Source organism: Bombus vosnesenskii, unplaced genomic scaffold (assembly GCF_011952255.1).
Source record: "Bombus vosnesenskii isolate JDL3184/JDL3185 unplaced genomic scaffold, Bvos_JDL3184-5_v1.1 scf7180000013379, whole genome shotgun sequence".
Lineage (NCBI taxonomy): Eukaryota > Metazoa > Arthropoda > Insecta > Hymenoptera > Apidae > Bombus > Bombus vosnesenskii.
The window spans coordinates 1,121,007-1,140,421 of record NW_022883009.1 but is presented as its reverse complement, the minus strand read 5'-3'; the positions used below and the strand labels follow the sequence as shown (position 1 = coordinate 1,140,421).

General features: G+C 35.2%; 5 protein-coding genes across 7 annotated transcripts in view; 2 read left to right on the top strand and 3 right to left on the bottom strand.

Annotated features, from left to right (window-relative positions):
• LOC117237486 (wiskott-Aldrich syndrome protein family member 3) overlaps positions 1 to 5,841 on the bottom strand; it is a 32,938-nt gene extending 27,097 nt beyond the window's left edge. For 2 of the 3 annotated variants that reach the window (XM_033501507.1, XM_033501509.1), the window contains exon 1: positions 4,963 to 5,841. The gene's annotated coding sequence lies outside the window, so the exon portion shown is untranslated. The remainder of the gene's footprint in view (positions 1 to 4,962) is intronic. The other variant, XM_033501508.1, reaches the window with a different exon arrangement.
• A 282-nt stretch (positions 5,842 to 6,123) lies between these two features.
• Positions 6,124 to 6,960, top strand: LOC117237493 (U6 snRNA-associated Sm-like protein LSm3). Its single transcript, XM_033501518.1, has 3 exons — positions 6,124 to 6,301; positions 6,393 to 6,500; positions 6,614 to 6,960. Exons 1-3 carry the CDS (start codon positions 6,281 to 6,283, stop codon positions 6,794 to 6,796), a joined length of 312 nt encoding a protein of 103 aa, XP_033357409.1. The 5' UTR covers positions 6,124 to 6,280; the 3' UTR covers positions 6,797 to 6,960.
• Positions 6,961 to 7,067: 107 nt separating this feature from the next.
• Positions 7,068 to 8,207, bottom strand: LOC117237491 (sperm flagellar protein 1-like). The gene is made up of 3 exons (XM_033501516.1): positions 7,841 to 8,207; positions 7,472 to 7,759; positions 7,068 to 7,385 (listed from the first exon to the last, which is right to left on the bottom strand). Exons 1-3 carry the CDS (start codon positions 7,950 to 7,952, stop codon positions 7,117 to 7,119), a joined length of 669 nt encoding a protein of 222 aa, XP_033357407.1. The 5' UTR covers positions 7,953 to 8,207; the 3' UTR covers positions 7,068 to 7,116.
• Positions 8,208 to 9,070: 863 nt separating this feature from the next.
• On the top strand, positions 9,071 to 13,569 carry LOC117237487 (putative inorganic phosphate cotransporter). The gene is made up of 9 exons (XM_033501510.1): positions 9,071 to 9,149; positions 10,545 to 10,777; positions 11,220 to 11,453; positions 11,537 to 11,624; positions 11,946 to 12,178; positions 12,267 to 12,416; positions 12,483 to 12,615; positions 12,708 to 12,949; positions 13,210 to 13,569. The coding sequence occupies exons 1-9, from the start codon at positions 9,131 to 9,133 to the stop codon at positions 13,384 to 13,386; spliced, it is 1,509 nt and encodes a 502-aa protein (XP_033357401.1). The 5' UTR covers positions 9,071 to 9,130; the 3' UTR covers positions 13,387 to 13,569.
• Positions 13,559 to 15,814, bottom strand: LOC117237488 (5-methylcytosine rRNA methyltransferase NSUN4). Its single transcript, XM_033501511.1, has 8 exons — positions 15,734 to 15,814; positions 15,469 to 15,651; positions 15,011 to 15,374; positions 14,763 to 14,945; positions 14,368 to 14,654; positions 14,150 to 14,274; positions 13,942 to 14,079; positions 13,559 to 13,854 (listed from the first exon to the last, which is right to left on the bottom strand). The coding sequence occupies exons 1-8, from the start codon at positions 15,812 to 15,814 to the stop codon at positions 13,713 to 13,715; spliced, it is 1,503 nt and encodes a 500-aa protein (XP_033357402.1). The 3' UTR covers positions 13,559 to 13,712.
• Between the last annotated feature and the right edge of the window lie 3,601 nt (positions 15,815 to 19,415).

Sequence of the window (19,415 nt, the reverse complement as noted above, 5' to 3'; positions counted from 1 at the left end):
AAACAGCCCACGAAGGGTCAACATTCGCGTCGTGCAGTGCACCTGTTTCGTTTCTCGTACTGCATTGCATGAATTTCTGACCGAAGAACGGACATAAATACGTTCGAAAGCGTTTCATTGTTGGTAAGATAGCTAAGTAAACGAAACGTTTGGTGCGATCGTGCAATGCTTAAATATATACAGTACTATTGTAGTCATACTGTTAGACAACTGTGGTTTAGTTCAATTAGTTCTCGTACCGTAAAGCACATGTTACGAGTAAAACGTGTTAACTAAATTTATCACTTGTCTGTTATTCAATTTCGCACGAAGACTTCCCGTATTTGAATAATTTTGAAAAATTGCTCGCGTTAAAGGGGCATGATTAAGAATTTCATCGTCACCATCACGACCAGTATTCACAGGATGATATAACTGTTACTTTCTACCAGCTGAGAAGATGATACGTCGCGATGTAATTCTGCATGCTTAGAATGTACAGTTACAAAACAAATAACCTTTTGCTTCGAGTCATCCGAACGTGTCGCAAATCCAATTGATCGTTTTAATATCTATATGAATTTTAACAATCCGAAACAGTCAGTTACACTTTTAAAACCAAATCTTGTTTACACGTGAAATTGGAAACTCATCGGTGAAATACGATATTTTAGAAGAACTTGTTTAGCGACGCGTTGATAATGGATTTGAGAATAAAACGTTGAAATCTAGATTCTGCATCGTACGCGGAATTTAATCATTTTTTTTGTCCGCTGACAGTCGCGTTACTTCATCTGCGGTTTTGCGTCTGAATCACCGTAAGACGGAATAACCTTTATTGTTTGTATGAAATGCAGTGAGCCTTGTAAACCACCGACTAATATGAATTTATGACGCATACAGCTAATACGTTCTGCGTAAATCGATATGAATGGATCTTCGAGCGGGCAAAAGCGGTCGAGATGCAAATCAATCATGGATGCTGTTGAGAAGAAAAAGATATTTGGTTCGAAACGTTTTACGAAGTTAGAAAATTATGATGTTACAACTAAGATCGTATGTAAATGTGAATCTGGTCATTTTAGCTAATCTCGCGTTTTTCTTTCGTATCAATTTAGCGTTACTATGTACTAATTTGGCAACTTTGATAGTGAATAAACGTTTGACATCTTCCACTAGAAATTTTTTATTTGACTGATTCTTACGATTCTTACGATTAAGGGGAGGAGGGGTAAGGTTAATTCGTACAAAATAAGGCATGTTTTTGTGAATTATTTGTGACGACACAGTTAAAATCTCTTTATTAAAACCAATAGTAGATTAAAGTATGACATTCGAAGAATATTGTATAAAATTTTCATGGAGAAATATTAAAAAATGCGGCAATTGCAGCAATTATTCGGACGTGTCTCGGAAAAAAGGTAGAATTGCGGTGCCCCTGATAACTTGGTGCTGGATCATCTGAAATAAAAAAATCAAAGTTCATTCGTTAGGTAACAGTTTTCCCCAGGTAACGCTGGGAGGGTCTTTCGAAATTTCAATTTTTCACTTTTTTGGAACACTTTGAAGGGATAAATTAACCCATTTTGCGAAAATTTGCGGCTAATTTTCCCTTCAAAGTGTTCCAAAAAAGTGAAAAATTGAAATTTCGAAAAACCCTCCCAACGTTACCTGGGGAAAACTGTTACCTAACGAATGAACTTTAATTTTTTGATTTCAGATGATCCAGCACCAAGTTATGAGCAATTCTACTTTTTTCCGAGACAAGTCCGAATAATTACTGCCATTGCCGTATTTTTTAATATTTCTCCGTGAAAATTTTATACAATATTCTTCGAATGTCATACTTTAATCTACTATTGGTTTTAATAAAGAGATTTTAACTGTGTCGTCACAAATAATTCACACAAACATGCCTTATTTTTGTACGAATTAACCTTACCCCCTCCTTAAGCATTAATTTTATGATAGAAAGAATTTTAATAATAAATCATTAATCCAACTGGCTTCAAGCATTCTAATATATCTTGAAAAATGAAAGAAATGCTACTAGGATATTTTAACTAAAGATGATAAATTAGTTGGGCAAGAAACCCAATACGTAGGAAGCAAAAACCTAAAAAAAAAAGAGAAAATTTAGTAAAAAATACTCTTTACATAAAGGAGCAACTGCCTAATTATGTATTTAAAGCACCAAACGCGCATCTTCTATGGTAATAACGTGTCATCAACCATCGATGCCTTCCATCTTTGGCAAATGCACAAGTCCGCGAAGCAACTCGCTGCTTGTGTTTACCCGATGCATAAATTTGTCATTCTGTTTTCCGCGTAAAACGTTTCAATGCACACGAGCGTTAAAAACACACTCGTCGGCTTGGTGGGCTTTGGTGGTGCGACCATTTCAAAGGATTAATGCACACCGTGCCGCTTCGTCGTTTACACTCATGAATAAAGAAATATCTCGACGGTACTCCACCCATAAAACACACGGTTATTTTGAATTCGGTCTCCCGCACACGTCGCGTGTCCCAACACGTGTTGGTATATATGCGCGTTTCGCTTTATACATAATACAGCGATTTACAATATTATTCATGTAACATTGGTGAAAAATCGTTCGATTCCCAAGTCAAGACGATGAACCGTCCAACTATGATAAATATATCATTGACATATTTGCCGATGAACTGCAAATGTTTATGTAAATCCATATCTTTATAAACTTAAGAAAGGAATAGAACTGAATATTTGATACGATACTGTTAAAGTCACTTTCCTCAAAAATAAAGCTGCATTAACGATAATTTTATAGCGATCTCTTTCGTTCCTAGTTATATTGCCACCGTCTTTTATACAGGGTGGTTGGTAACTGGTGGTACAAGCGGAAAGGGGGTGATTCTACGCGAAAAAAGAAGTCGAAAATATAGAAGAAAAATTTTTCGTTTGAGGCTTTGTTTTCGAGAAAATCGACTTTGAATTTTCGCTCGGTACGCGTGCGGTACGTTATAACGGATCTCGCTGTAGATCGTTGTCTCGATGGAAAAATAAAAAAAAAAAATTTTTTTTATTGTATATTTTCGACTTCTTTTTTCGCGTAGAATCACCCCCTTTCCGCTTGTACCACCAGTTACCAACCACCCTGTATATAGTCTTCATTAGTTGATGTTAATTCGAAATGTAGATTAAATAAATCTTTGGCGCATGTAATTTTCCCTTGCATAATCTATTTACGATATTCATATTTAATAACTTATCATAATTTATTAAACAAGTGAATAAGATTAATTACATTGTTTAGTTGACGATGAGACCAAGGTACATATTTCTCATTAAAAAGATCAAACTTAAAATATAAAACCGGATACAAACGTGCAAACCTATGGAAGATCGCGCAAAAATATTCATCCGTTTTCACAAATGTTCCATCCTGTTCAAGATGAAGATATTACGTACATAGTATGTATCCGAATTAAACAAGCGCAAATACACAATCTGCTTTGCAGCGTACCGAAATTCACCGAGTGCACACGATTCGATACAAATTAGCGCGTGTTACTGTTAAAACTAACAACTAATGATTACATACGTATATACATCGCTCAACGCCACACACTTCTTATTGTTCAATGAAAAAAAGCATGATAGTTTAATTGAATTAAATCGTACCTGGAAAATTTTCTATTGTATGATGAAACAAGTACATATTTATTATATTTTTTCTACGTTGAATTCGATAAAAATTTTTGTGTTAACTATACGTATATTATTATTAAAATCAAGTAATAAAATCATCCAAGACATTTGAGATATCAAAAGAAATAGCAGTAAATGTTCGTCTGTAAAATCACAGACGAACGAAATTTTATAGATAAACATATTCAGTTTAATCATTTCCCCCAAATTAACCAATTGGTCTCGATTTAACGGGGTTGCCTGGTCTCAATTAAACCGGTTAATCGGGTACTCACGGCGTAATATTATAAAACCTGTGTATGTATCATAAACTTATCGCATCACTGTTCAGTAAAATACAGATACTACCAAATGATAAATCAGCGAAAAAATTCAAACAACCAACAATTATCTCTAAAAATATGCAACGCGTAAATTACATCTATTAACTACGTTAATTACACTATTCCATAGTTCCCTAACGTTAGTCGCCAAGAAAACAAAGAATAATCCAGACAGTAAACTATTTTTGTGAAAACAATGCAACCATCCTTAATTTCATCTTATTGATAACATATTGCGCCAGCTAATTTCGTTCTGCAAATTTGAAAACCAACAAATTGTGAACGCGGCTATGTATGCACCTATAGCGGAGGGGAATTTGTAGAATGACAGAAGTGATACGCACGGGAAGACCTATTGGAAAAAGATGATCTAAGATTAGCGAGGTAACCGTTGAAAGTACGTATGAAGTTAGCTATCGGATTTCTTGGGAGGGCAGGAAACGTTTAAAATGTCAACAAGGTCGAAAGGCCGGGCGAGCTAATTGGCGCATGAATGTCACGGTGAATTTTAATAACCAAGCGCCATGTATTATAGGATCGCAATAGACATCTGTAACGATGTAAGAGATACGATAAAACTGCGGCAAAATTCGTCTTCGTTGAAGCAGCTATACTATCGGTAACGTTTAACATTTCACAAGAAAAGTACCTTTTACTAAACTCGTTTACGCGAGATATATTGGTCACATAAATATAAGGAAAATTAAGAAATAACCTCTGAAATCTCTGGACGTTACGCCTATGAAAATGAATCAAATTAGATGGAAAAGTGTATTGTACCACGCTTTCGCAGGAAAAAAAAAAGGAACGAATCTCGAGTATGTCAACAAGCATCGATCGATAATGCTGACGCATACACATTCCGTACGATCTAACGGTCCATTGATAAATCATCGTGGAAGGTCAAATTAAGCGGTTCACACAGTGTTACAATTCACAGAAGTATATGTGAAGGAGAAGAGCTTACGTTGCCCGTTGTAGTTGGTTCGCAGCAACACAAAGATAGCCAAATATTTCTCTTCGAAGAGAATCGTCCGTGATCACTGCTGGTTCCTTTGTCCGAGCTTTACGTGAAGAAAATGCAGAACAGCACACGAGAGACGCGCGTAATCCGCGAAAGGCTGAAGCCTCCAGTTGCTTCTTCTCTTCGGTAAGAAAATCGAGACATATAACGGAGTACTTCTCTTTCCACTGTCACTATGAACTTGTTATCCGAACCGTGACCGGCCGCAATTACACGCGATCTCGATTAAAAGATACATACGCACACAGTACAGTGACTGACAAGAACGGTAAATTTTCGTCAGTTCGAACTAGCGTCGGGAAAACCACCCCCTGCACAGCCGGCGCCCCAACAGCCATGTGCCGCCCTAAACCTCCGCCCATTGGCTCGAACCATACATTCTACGGACTCCTGATTCCTTCAAGACTCTTTTTATTACACGTAAAATCGTAGCTGACAAGAATTTCGAACGAACGCTCCGTTAACCGTTTAGTCTGTGTTACGTTATCATAAGCGACAACTCTGCACGACCCATCCCTGCGGGAGCTCACCGAGAAGGGGGAATGGGAAAAGGCCGACTGACAAGACGTCACGTCTCCCGGGAGCGCTTCGATCTCTCTGAACTCACCATATCTACCGTACAGCTGGCCGCGTGTCTATACATAACACTGATAAATGCACCAGAGCCGTTGGACAGCTCGTAATTTCGACGTCGTTAAGCAGAAACGTGAAAAAACTTTGCCAAATGATTCACACACTGCACGCAGTCTTCACCCGCGAATCGAGAAAATGGCGTTGCTTGCTCCCTCGCGCTTGTTCGCTCTAGCAATACCTCAAGCTACGCTGATTCCTATCGTTGACTACTAGCGCCTATTCCTCGATGCGTGTAACCTAATAACTAGCACGCGGGAAAATCAAAACACCTTTTCTGCCAACAAATAATAATTTATAAAAAGAACATTTCACGAAATAGATCTAAATTGCCCCGTTGTCGTTAGAAATAATACGACAAATGCATACAACAAATTAAATTTTGACAAATAAAAAGCAAAATTATGTACATTTAAGTAAAGAAAATATATTTCAAGGAATATGTGGCGCCACTTACCGGGTGATTGTATGATATGATGAAATGATAGTATTGCCGGTTTATCCGAATTCCGAATGATGCCGCGCGATAGTTGGGTGAGCGTATAAAGAGTTTTAACCAAGCATTTATAGTTGTATAAACATAAAACTCAATCTGGTTTTAGCAGCAAATTAAAAATAATTTAATGACATTATGGCTGACGAGACAGAGCAGGTAAAAACACTTGATTTAAAGTTTTGAATATGAACCTAACCTACTCTATTCTCATATATATACATATATATATGTATATATACATTTTCAGGTACCAGCAATAAATGTTAAAGAACCCCTAGATCTTATAAGATTGAGTCTGGATGAGAGAATATATGTTAAAATGAGAAATGAGAGAGAATTACGAGGACGGTTACATGTAAATATCATTTTTACAAGTATATTGTACCTGTTATTTACTATATTATATTTATGTATATATCTCTTAACCTGTTTTATATTTAATTATTATACAAAAACTTTTCATTGCAGGCTTATGATCAGCATTTAAATATGGTATTGGGTGAAGCAGAAGAGACTGTAACTACGGTAGAAATTGATGAGGAAACTTACGAAGAAGTATATCGTACAACTAAAAGAAATATCTCTATGCTTTTTGTTCGTGGGGATGGAGTAATTTTGGTTTCACCACCAAGCATGAGAGCACCGATATAAAATTTCTATTTATATATAATTTATCTAAACATAAGAGATAGATAATATTGAGTTAAATTCCATGTTGATACGATTTTATCAATCTTTTGTACTAGCATTTGACAGTTGTAAGAAATTTGTGAAAGTAACGGATTTAATTCGAATAAAGCTAAATATAACATAAATATAGAATTTATAATTTAAACGTGACAAAAGAAACTAAATTGTGGTACACTATATTAAAACAGTACATTACATTAAATGTTTATAAATAATATAAATGTTGGAGTACAATTTTATTTAAAATATTCTTAAAGGATTATTTTTTAAATTTTGGCGAGTTATATTTTCGTTCGAAGTTTTGAAATTGTACTAGCTGCAAAAGTTCTTGGTGTAATACTTTGTTCTATAGGTTTTATAATTTGTGACGTAAGATCTGTAATTCTTTGATCTTTCAGTTTTATCAGAGATTCTAGGTGAGACACTTTTTGATGAAGAATATTTATCAGTTCATTCTTTTCTTCTAATTCTTGTTTTAGTCGAACGAAGACATGACGCGGAACAGTTTTATTTGCTATTTCTTCTGGGTTAAGCACTGACTTAACAACTTCTTTTCAAGGAATGAAATTGTGCTTAAATAATTTCTTATACAAATTTTTACACGAGATTTTATATTTATTGTAATCATTCACTTACCTTTCTTTTCGTCTTCTTCATATTCGGCATATAAAGAATTTCTATCCGCATTACAATCTTTTAAAATTTTAGCTCGCAGTTCGATTAAAATTTTTTCGATAACACCAGGTTGCGAATTTGCTAGTTGATTGATCACGTCTTTTCCTAATTTTACATCAAGTTTTGAAAGTACTTTGCGATTTAAAGTGCACCAGTTGTCTATTTTTTTTGCAATACTATTTCCAGGAATATAATTATGTATATCGACGTATCTGGGATAGTATCGTTTTAACAATTCAGCCATAAAAACTAAAAGTTATTGAAATATATTTTAAATATCACACAAATAATTGCAAAATTATTTTCTAAAATATGAACTTTGTTTTATACCACCGTCAGAAAAATCTCGAGCAAGATTTTTTTTTGGTTTGGAAAATGGTATTTGCTCCATCCAAGTATATATTTCTTCGAGGTTCGCATTAGATTCTAATTCTACACTCATATTTCTCTATCATTTACAACAGTAAAATCAGAAAATGACTTTTTCATACATTGAAATTTACGAATGTATCGCTATATCTTTGTTACATTCTGTCAGCCTGCAAATTTTTATTAGGTCGACATAATATGTATACTGCATGCTCTTTACGAATGCAACTTCATTTTGCATCGGTTTGATTAATTTTAGTTTGTTTTACCACGTCTTAATTTCAGAACTATGCTCATGGCAAACGTCACGTGTACCACATTGCGTCAGATTAAATAACGGTAAGCGGAATGACAACTAAACTTCGAACATTGCATAAGATGCAACTAAAAAATTAGATTCAATTACATAAAAAACTAACTTTTATTTGTCTTATATAAATTTTCAAATAATTACAAATCAATCAAATTCATAGTTTTCTAGTCTATAGTTTTCTTCAATTCAACTTTTCAATTTAACTAGCAACGAATATCTAAATAACTTATTCGTTGTGAATGTATTAGATAATTTAATACAGTCAAAATTTCTCGAGTAATATATTTAAAAAAAAGCAAGTTAAGATTTGAATGAATGATATTTGGAAACGTGATATTTGCTTGGTATTTTAATTCAGATATTCATAACGGAAAGTAAATGTTGCACGTATTAGCAGTCAAATAGGGATGAAGTATTTCGATAGCGTTTGTACTTCTTGTATTTCACTAAAATCGAAGAGAGACATTCTTGGAATCAATGGACAGGTTCAGCGTAAATATGATCACGTCACAGCGACGGAGGTGTTTGAGGACGATGCGTTCGAGCCTGCGTTCACGCGGGGTATGGCATTTATAGAAGAGGCGCACGCCCGTACTCCTCGGAAAGGTTTGAGGAAACAGAAGCATCACATTCGACCTCAGTGGCACGTTGCACGCACTAGGCATCGAATCAGAAGAAATGATAATTTTGAATTTAAATATTCGATAACCGGTTAAAATTCGATATTCTTCAAATAAATTGTATTCTCCAAATTTAAGTTTCTTGTCGAATTTGGATGATCGTGAGATTGAAAATAACAAGTGGTCGATAATTATTAATTTTAAACATATTATAAAGTTAGATTTTTAATCATACTACGTTAAAAAATTTTATCGTCTTACAAAAAGTATATTTCGAAGTGGTGAAAGAGATTGTTAGTCGTTGACTCAAGAAAAAACATGACTGAAGAACACAAGGGTGAGTAATTACAGTTTTTTACTTTTAATATGCTCTAAACTAGAGATTGGATATTAATAACTTTCTTTCGAAAAAGTGGAAACGATGAGTAAATTCCAGCTCTTACAATTTACATCACGCTTTTCTCATAGAAGCTCCATACCTATGACCTTCAAATGTCCTCTGATCTATATTTCAAATTTTTTATTGGAATATTTCAATATCAAATACTTCAGTATCAAACAACTATATAAGTTTAGAATAAAGCTAAAAAATTTATTACATATATATTCTAATTTTTAGATAATTGGGGAATAAGACGTAAATTGAAGCGATATGTAATCAAGTTGTAAACCGCGTTGTTATTTCTTATATGGTTGATGCAATTCTTTGGTTTTATCGTTAACATACGTAGGTGATAATTTTTCCTGTAAAGTTTTATCTCTTCATAGTTAATATATTTTCCATTTATGTTTACATAGACAAATGTAATTGACAATCTATGACAATCCAAAATATAAAACATTAATTTACTATTTGTATTATTATTTGATCTTCATTGAAGTAAATATTGTTGTGTTAAATATATTTGTTTAGCAGTTCTTTGACAAGTGATATTCTGGAACTTCGTTTTACGTGCTCGTTGACCTATATCTGGATCGAAAATAAATGCTTGCGATAAAAAGAAAGTTTTAAAAATTTATAAAAGATATTCGCTTTAGTACACTGAACGCATCTGCTTACGGCTATCATTTTTATTAAAAAGTGATTGAATATAGAGTTATCAAATAAGCCATGATAAAATATTATTTATCAACACGAAAATACTACATATGATAGGAATGTGTAATTACAACATTCTTTCATATCTGTCAGTATATCTGTCGGTATATCTGTCAGTATTTTCCTAATATTTCTTATAATTCATAATTCTGTCCTGGATGAAAGAATATCTCGAGACAAATAATATACCTACACAATACTTTTAAAATAAAAGTCTAATTAAATATAACTAAATTACAAGAGAAAGATCATATAAGTTATATCTTTATCTTTTGACTTTCTTGTTTAATAAACCCTTATTTATATTAAAGAATTGAATTCTTTATTTAAAGATAGCTCTAGAAATTATAGAACAGAAATATAATTAGGATATTTGAATCTATTTTCGAAAAAAAATGTATTATTTTCATGTGCACAATACGTATACAAAATCGTATAACCGCACAAACAGATGAAGAAGTCGAATACCTGATGACTCCTTCACCTGTACTTCGTGCCAAACGGCACGTCCTCTGTTCGTATCTTGCGGTATGATTTTCCCCGCGGTATCATATTACCGAGTCAATCATATCTGAAAATTCGTTTTTGCTTATTTATAAGTAATCAACACGTCGACTTTAAATGTATTTGTAGGACACATTATATTCCCTATACGGTACCTGATGGCAATCATGGGTTCTATCGGGCTCGCCATCATCTACGGGTTCAAGGTAAACGTAAGTGTGGCTATCGTAGCTATGGTGAACCACACTGCTGTAAAGTTATCCGCGTTGCATCAATTGGAATCTGAGAATACAACTGTAATTACTATGGACGAATGTCACCACGATAGTGTTCTTTCCAACGAGACGAAAACAATCACCGAGGTACATATATGTATAAATGTATTGCTGATAACTTTATAACAATTAGTAATATCAATTTTTTAAATAGTAATTTTGCATTAAGATATATTAACAATTTTCGTACATGGGAACTTCATACTTAGATACAATGCAAAAAAAAATAAAATATAGTCGTATTTATGATTTTCAATGATTCCAATGATTTTTCCTTTCAATGATTCCATTTTAATATAGTTGCATCAGTATAATATGGACGACAATAATTCGATCCGTAATAAAATAAAGATTACATTATATAAAATTTTATCCTGCTATATATTTTCTTACTTTCGTATAGAAAAATAAATGTATTACTTTATTTTTATTTCTCACGATTTCTCTAATCGTGCTGTATATCAAGCTCCACAAGATAAATAGAAATTTTTGTTGAAAAGAGATGTGATATTGATATTTATTTATATAGGATGGCCCATTCGTGTGGAATGAACCTTTGCAAGGTCTTATTTTATCATCATACTTTTGGGGCTATATGGTATCCTTACTTCCGGGCGGCAGAATGGCTGAACTCTTATCTGCCAAATGGGTGATGAACGGATCGGTATTTCTAAACCTCGTAGCATCTATATTATCACCTGTTGCTGCTGAAATGCATTACTCTCTCTTCATCCTGATGAGATTTATTCAAGGAATCGGTGGTGTTAGTAAAAAAAAACTATTAAATATTCCGAATAGGTGTTGAAATTAAATATGTAATATTATAATAAAATTATAAAACTGCAGGGTGTAACATTTCCGGCAATGCACATTATGATTGCTAAGTGGGCTCCACCAAACGAGAGAAGCGTCCTTGCCTCGATTGTTTATGCAGGTAAAATAAAATTTTTGCTAATTGAAATTAAATAATTTGGAATTTTTATTATCTAAAGATATAATCTTTTTATTTCATTTAAATAAAAAATCGGGAAAGGTTGAAACTACAACTTCGGTTACACTACTTTACGGGTTACATTAATCTATACATAATACAATAACATGAAACTGCCTTTATCGATTAATGATTACAGCTTGAAGCATTTAATAATATATTGAAAATTTATGCACGAAAATAAAAATTTCTCAAATTTTTAATTTTCGCTTCCACAGTCAATCATTTATCTCTGAAACTATACATAACTTTTATTTTCTGTAGGAACTGCTCTAGGTACTGTGATTTCTATACTCTTAACGGGAATGCTGGCTGCAAATTTCGAATGGATATGGATATTTTATATCGAAGGTGCACTTTGTCTAATTTGGTGTACAGCATGGTGGATTATGATTGAAGATAGCCCAGAGGAACAAACGAGGTTTATTAGTCAAGAGGAAAAGGATTATATTATGGAATCTTTAGGTCAGAATAAAAATAACAGCGGACATAAAGAGGTTTGTTAAATTTTACAAAAATCATATTTAAGACTTTTATATATGTATAATTAGTATCTTTATTTGTTATATTCGTAATATTGTTCAGAAATTATCAGTTCCCTGGGGCGAGGTATTACGATCTAAACCATTTATGGCAATCTTAATCGCTCATTTCTGCAGTAATTTTGGTTGGTACATGTTGCTTATCGAGCTGCCTACTTTTATGAATCAAGTACTGAAGTTCGATATGAGTTCTGTAAGTATTGAGCAAGAACTTAAAATTTTTTTAATTAATATCGCTAATAACTCTCTTTTTCTATAGAATGCTGGTCTTTCTTCGATGCCATTTTTATGTATGTGGATTTTTACTATGGTGCTTAGTAAGATACTAGCCATTATGCAAGACAAAAAATTAATTACGGTAACGGTATCGAGAAAAATTGGAACACTGTTTTGTAAGTTTACTATTTGTATATACTGTATATGTATAATTTAAAAGCATACAATTGGGTTAGGTAATAACAGTCAAAAATATATTTCTTTTTAGCATCCGTTATTCCCATGATATGTTTGATGGGAGTATCACATGTTGGTTGTAGTCGAACATTAGCGGTTACATTAATGACTATTGGAGTAACATGTATCGGTGGAATGTATAGCGGGTTCTTATCAAATCATATTGATATTGCACCAAATTTTGCTGGTACTCTTGTCGCCATTACAAACTGTGTTGCTACCATACCTGGGTTTGTTGTACCAATATTTGTCGGAAAATTGACATACGGAAATGTAAGTATCTATATACAGTAAAATATCATTAACACCTCTCAAGCAACAAGCTTCTAGGCATGAAAACATGAAACAAATTTATACATTTATTAGATTTAAAAAAAACTCGAAACATTAAGGGATTGATTTTACGTTATGGTATAGTGATTATTTATGAATAAAGTGCAAAATTCGATTTATTTTACATTTTTTCTATCGAATACTTTATCTCAGTAACTATAATGTTATCATTAATATTATTATCATCAAATGTTTTATAGCAAACTATAGGAGCATGGTGGATTATATTTTATACAACTGTTTCATTATACATAATCGAGATATTAGTCTACACTATTTTTGGAAGTGGAGAAGAACAACCTTGGAACAAAATTAAACCAGCTGATGAAGAAGCAAGCGATCAAACATTACCATTAAAAGAAAAGTCTATGAAGTGAATGTAATTTTTGAGTGTATGATGTGAATTGATTTTTGAGCTTCATATTGAACAATTAGGTTTAGTAATCATCTTGTGCGAAAGAAATTACTTAAATATTTAATATCATTAATGAACTGTTTCATTTTTCACATTATTTATCACAATAAATAATAAAATATAATTATAACCTCTTACATTACAACTGTACATGTACATATTTATTAAATATTACTCTTTTTTATAGCAACATGTTACATACTTACAATTGTCTGCATAGAAATATAAATTATTTCATTATTTAATTATTTAATTTTAATTATCCAATGGGCTCTCAGTCATTCACGCCTATTGCACTTTCACCATTTTACAAAAATACATTGGTCCCCAATTATTTTTCAGATTAGGTACAACAATATGACCATATTTTAAGTCAATGTTACCAAAGTTATATAGACATCGTAAGGGTAACAGTGCTTCTGTCATATCTCTATGAGAATTATATAATATATCAGAAGTCAATATCAACAATAAAAATAATAGTATTATTTATTTAGAGAAATATATAAATACGTACTTTACGACCATAACAGAATTGTTTTCTTCCCACGCTTTTTTTAATGCTACATGTACAACACCATCATTTTGTACAGGACTAAGTGAACATGTTGAATAAACAACTGTACCTCCTACTGAAACCAATTTCAATGCAGTCCTATAGAAAGGAAATACAATTATTTATGACAAACTTAAAAAATATAAAATAAGATATCTTATCTACTGACGTTAAAATCTCAGACTGAACTTCTGGCATTTTTAATCTTTCCTTAACTCTACTTGGTTTGAAAATATTGTTGTCATCAGAATGTAAAATGTGCCTATCCGTTGTACATGGTACATCAACTAAGATCTAAAAAAGTTAAGAGGAGTAAAATATTGAATAAGATATTGTTCCATTCACAAAGTAAGTAAACAATAGAAAACATTGTATCGAACTGGACACCTTGTTATATCTACCATTCTCGTCAATTGCTCTAGCGTCTTGTTGTGTTATAATTAACATATTTTCTTTTTCGCACATGTTTGAAACATATTGATTCATAACGTTTTTGAGTCTTTTTATTCTAGATTCTGTAACATCATTAGCAACCAGTATACGAGGCATAAGAGTTTGGAGGATGGTCAAAGCTTTCCCTCCAGGTGCAGCACACATATCAAGGACCATATCATTAAACTGTATATCTAGAGCCAACACAGGAAGTATAGATCCACCATCAAACAAGTAATAATCTAAAAAATATAGGATATGTTAGTAATAAAATAATTCATAAAATATTCTAAAATACATAAACATTTAATTTATTATTATTATTAAAATCCATAGAAAATGATACAAACCTGAAACACCAGTAGATCCTTTCTTAGGATTTGGAAATCTACTGTTATTTTCTCTTTCAAAAGCATATATATGCAAATGTTCTGGAAATGGCAGAACAAATTCTTTCTCAACATTTATTTCAAAATCACTAGCTTTATCATAAAACCTATAATAGTCAGATTCCAAGACCCAATCATCCAAGCCTATAAAACATATTTGTAAATACATATTTCAATTTTGATTAAAGAAACATTAGAATTAAACAAACCTTTTATTTTGGTAGCAGGTATATATTCCTGAAGTATAGCTGAGTCTACGGATGAATTGACGATACGATTGGTATCTAATTCCACTTCATTTAAATTTTCATCTATAGATTTTAGTTCTGTAGGTATTCGTTGATCTTCCTTAACAAATTCAGTAGTTTCAGCATTTAATGTTTCTAATAAATTTGGATAATTAGTAGAATAAGTTGTTTGAAGTTCTGCTAGTTGATCTTTAGATGTTGTAATGTCCTCTGAATTTTGTTTATCTGGAAAATTACCATATCTTGCTGCTCTTTTAGCTTTAAAGAATTCTACATTTTCTTTTTGTACATTATATAAACTCCTCAAATTTATTGCACCAAGTAACTGTAACAATTTTATCGATACAACTCTTCAACATTTTTAATACTTTCAGTTTACGATTATTATCTGCAATATTATTGGTATTACAATAATGTACCTCCAACTCAGGCTGGATTCTTTCTGGATCACTGAAATTATTAACCACAGCCATATATTTAGATTCTTCTGATAACAATGCAGCTCGTATATCTGGCCACTTATCTCCATAAACGCCTGCGTAAAACTCATTAAAATGTTCAAGTGCTTTATCTTTTGCCGCTTTCTTTTTCTTCAGTTTAGCCTATGATAATAATTATATATTCTTTCAAATGTATTCAAAGAGAATGTTTGAGTTCTAATCATAGGGTTATAAAGATACAAACCCAGTGAATCTTTTCATGTGCATATCGAGCAGATACTTGTACAATCTGTTTTAGTTTTAACTTATTAAGTAGCACTATCATTCTTTTGAAATATCCAATTAGTCGATTGGAACCGAATATGTCATGAGCTCTCTAACTTACGTTCCCAAGTATATATGTGTCTGATATACTGGAAAATAAAGAAACCGAAGAGGCGGCAAAATTCGTTACTCGATATCGCTACTCGATGGCGCTAGCTGTGTATTCAATTTTCTTTCGAACGCAAGAAGTAGTTGACGACGATTAACCGTTAGTGAGAGCGGTGTAAAGAAGAAGGGCGTGATCCGGCGTGAACTGCAGGTACAGGTGAAACAGGACAACCGACAAATCCACGAGTTACGGTACTACCGGTGCTACGTGTCTCTAACACTGGACGTCACATCTTTTTTATCAATTCAGCGTTTACTTCTGCGTGACCCTTTCTTTTCCTACTTTGCCGACTTTCTTTACTGCAAACTCCACGTCGTAGGATACAAACAAAAACTGAAAAGTTATATGCATGCACGCGTAAGTATATGCAATACCTAATCGACCTATGTATTATATTAGATGCAGACGACAAGGAAGCGACGTATTTGTCGTGACATCGAGATGAGAAACGTGCCGAGCAAGATGGAGTGAATGGGGGTGGTGGGGATGAGGACGAACACATCTTTGTGCTCCCCTCTTGCGAAGGCGCCCGTGCGCCATGAAACGTGGCTGTTTCGAAAGTTCCTACTCGAAGAACCTATTTTAGATGCTATAAACCATCTCAGCTTGTAAATTGTTTTCGGAGGTATACAAGCCTCGGTACCTGAAGAATGAAGTTGCAACGTATTCTAGGAAACTTTGAAATTTTTCCCATTATTTACAACGCTTTAATGCACGATTTTTCGTATTTACGGAATTTACGCGTTTATGATATTTACGCGTTTCATAGACCTGGTCGTAAAATCTTCCTTGAACGTATAACATGTCCTCTGGCATTCGCGCGATGTGATTTCGAAAAATTCCACCGTATCTATAGAGTGAGAAATGTAAATTGAGAATCGAGTGAGGCCGACACGATAATCTTGTTACCCTCGAAACGCGTACAACATACTCTGGTGAAAGTCTCCACTATAGACAGTAGACGCGAGTTCAGTGTTCTCGAGGGGAACGAAAAGAGAACGTCGCGTCGTCGCGCAGGAGATCAGCTCTTTTGCTTCCAAGTGAAGATCACAACTCTAGTCCATGGGGTGCGGTATACCCTGTGTATGCCCAGAGACACATACCTCGTCAATACTTTTGTGTTCATTGTCACGCATACAGAAACTCTTCCTCTCGATGAATCTCGACGACCCGAATCGCTCGACGGCGAAGCTGGTTTCGTGGATCTCTTCATGAGAGGCACGTCGTACGCGATTTGTCGGGGCACGGGGTGTGACGGGGACTCGAGGGATCGTAAAGGCAATGCACTGTAAGGAGCTCACGACGACTATACCCTCCTCCCGCCCCTCGCGCGATCGCGCTCGCGCGCGCGCCGTCCTCCCTCTCGTTCTCTCGCCACCGTCCCTTTCTCTCCCTTCTTTCTTCGCTCCCTCCCTCCCCCTCCCTCTCTCCCGCCATCTCTCTTCCTTTCCCTCGTTCCCTCTCGTTCTTATCAGAGAGCCTCGACAGTACGACCACACTCATACTCTTGTTCTATTGCTCGCTCGGCTGATCTCTCGAGGAGGGCGCGTTAGGGCGCTCGCCAGCCACTCGTGTATCTTCCAATTCGTGCTCTGTTTCGAAATTTCTTCGATACCAAAGGAAATTCGCTGCCCCTTCGGAATCTCTGTGTCATCGCGTTCCCCGATATTACTCGCTCGCACACGTGCTCCCGCAAAGGGAAACAGCGAGGCCAGAGGACTCGGAAGTTACGACATCCGGTACACAATACTACCGTTTCCTGTCTCTCGTGACCCTTGGTCCCACTTGCTCTAGCCCACGTGACCCTGCCGTTTCACTTCGCGCAGTTTCGATTTAACACGCACGCGCGCGCGCGCCTCTAACTGCCGCGGCACCGCGTGTGCACGTAATCTCTAACGAATATCGCCACGATTTTTCAAACACGTTTTCTCGAGTTTCAAACCCTTTCCCAGGTACTTGCTCTTTCGAATCTCACTTAGACACGTTACGCGATGTGTAAAATATGGCGCGACTCCTTTGTACCGATTATAAGGGTTCGATGTAGCCCCGTGAGAATTCTTTGATATCTCCTGTTGCTCTGCGAGCACGCACTTAGCACCGCGTATCGGCACAATACATTCTCCACAATAGGTGGTTGATTCCTTTCTAAATCTCCGTATTTCCTCGCGCGGTTGATGGTTGAAGAACGGATACATTCACCGCCATAGCGGCCAATTGTTCCGCAGGAGCATGCGTGTGGTGCTGTGCGCACTTGGGAAAAGATTCGGATAAAAGAGGCGAAATCACTCTGATTTGGACTTTTTCGTTGTCACAGTCCTACGCCTTGCTTCTCTCCAGCGCAGCAGCGAGCTTCCCGTCGTCACGTGCATGCATGCGTGCATGCGTACATCGCGGCATGGCGAGTGCATACATGCCGGGTCGTTGAACGAGCAGGGGGTACCGAGGACAACAGTAACGACTGCACCAACCCACTTGTCTCGACCCTATACAAGTCACGTGCACGTACAGTGCTCGGTAATAATGGTCCCCAGAGGGTGTGACCTATTCTATATGTTGGATTCTCGCGCTCGTGCACGCGCCAGGCCGACTTGCTGGTACCAACATGCTTTGGTACCGCGGCTCCCCATGGAAAACTGCATAAAGGAACGTTTTATCATACAGGCACGTTTTGTCTACCTCCGCTTTATTTTTTGAGACAAGATATCGGTGTTTAAATAAGATGTTGGAAAATTAATTTCATTATAATTGATCCTCTCAGTTAATGGATGATATTATTCAGATTATACTTTATTGATCACTTTAATTAATAAGAATATTCATATCTTTATGCATAAATGAAACATCATTGGAGGAATAAGCAACTACATAACCTCATCTTTCGTTATATGAATAATTGTGTCCTTCAATAGAAAGTGGATAAAATCAATCTTATTAGCGAACGTCGTTTGCAACGTAAATTTCATTACATCGATGTTGGCAAATTCGCGTTTAGGAGATTAAAAATGAATATATCCATGTTTTATTAATGGTAGCGATGAATAAGTGATCGTAAAGCATTCTCAAGCTCACTCAACCGGTGATACTTTGTTGCAAGACACGCCCTCTCTTTTTCTGTCTCTCTCTCTCTCTCTCTCTCTCTCTCTTTGTCTGCACTATTACTTTCTTGGACGAATTTAGCGTGGTGAAGTCCCACTCGTTCAAATATTTTGAGCCCCTGACTCGAGATATTCTCTCGGTTGGTGGATTGCGAAATACGCAGCTCGGACGGTGTCGGACGATGTACGAGGACGAAAGTAGGTAGGTAGGTAGGTAGGTGGGCAGACGGAAGTCAGTTTAACGGTATCACCTGAGAGTTCAGTCAGGCTTCGATCCTTACGCGTGGAACGGGGTTTCACGAAATTCGTAGTTTCCTCGTGGCGTATTTCTTCTTCGCAGCGCTCAGCATATTTTTTTACGATCCGTACGCCCACCTGCGAGAACAGTTCGATGAAGG

Bases quoted from the DNA above. Each gene is read 5' to 3' on its own strand.
- LOC117237493 (XM_033501518.1), top strand. From the start codon at position 6,281: ATGGCTGACGAGACAGAGCAG. The intron at 6,302-6,392 runs GTAAAAACACTT...ATACATTTTCAG, and splicing joins TGGCTGACGAGACAGAGCAG to GTACCAGCAATAAATGTTAA. The intron at 6,501-6,613 runs GTAAATATCATT...TTTTCATTGCAG, and splicing joins AATTACGAGGACGGTTACAT to GCTTATGATCAGCATTTAAA.
- LOC117237491 (XM_033501516.1), bottom strand. From the start codon at position 7,952: ATGAGTGTAGAATTAGAATCTAATGCGAACCTCGAAGAAATATATACT. The intron at 7,760-7,840 runs GTATAAAACAAA...AATAACTTTTAG, and splicing joins TCGAGATTTTTCTGACGGTG to TTTTTATGGCTGAATTGTTA. The intron at 7,386-7,471 runs GTAAGTGAATGA...TTCCTTGAAAAG, and splicing joins TGAAGAAGACGAAAAGAAAG to AAGTTGTTAAGTCAGTGCTT.
- LOC117237487 (XM_033501510.1), top strand. The intron at 12,417-12,482 runs GTAAGTATTGAG...CTTTTTCTATAG, and splicing joins TGAAGTTCGATATGAGTTCT to AATGCTGGTCTTTCTTCGAT. The intron at 12,950-13,209 runs GTAAGTATCTAT...AATGTTTTATAG, and splicing joins GAAAATTGACATACGGAAAT to CAAACTATAGGAGCATGGTG.
- LOC117237488 (XM_033501511.1), bottom strand. From the start codon at position 15,814: ATGATAGTGCTACTTAATAAGTTAAAACTAAAACAGATTGTACAAGTA. The intron at 14,275-14,367 runs GTGTCCAGTTCG...TAACTTTTTTAG, and splicing joins AGAATGGTAGATATAACAAG to ATCTTAGTTGATGTACCATG. The intron at 14,080-14,149 runs GTCAGTAGATAA...TCCTTTCTATAG, and splicing joins GTTCAGTCTGAGATTTTAAC to GACTGCATTGAAATTGGTTT.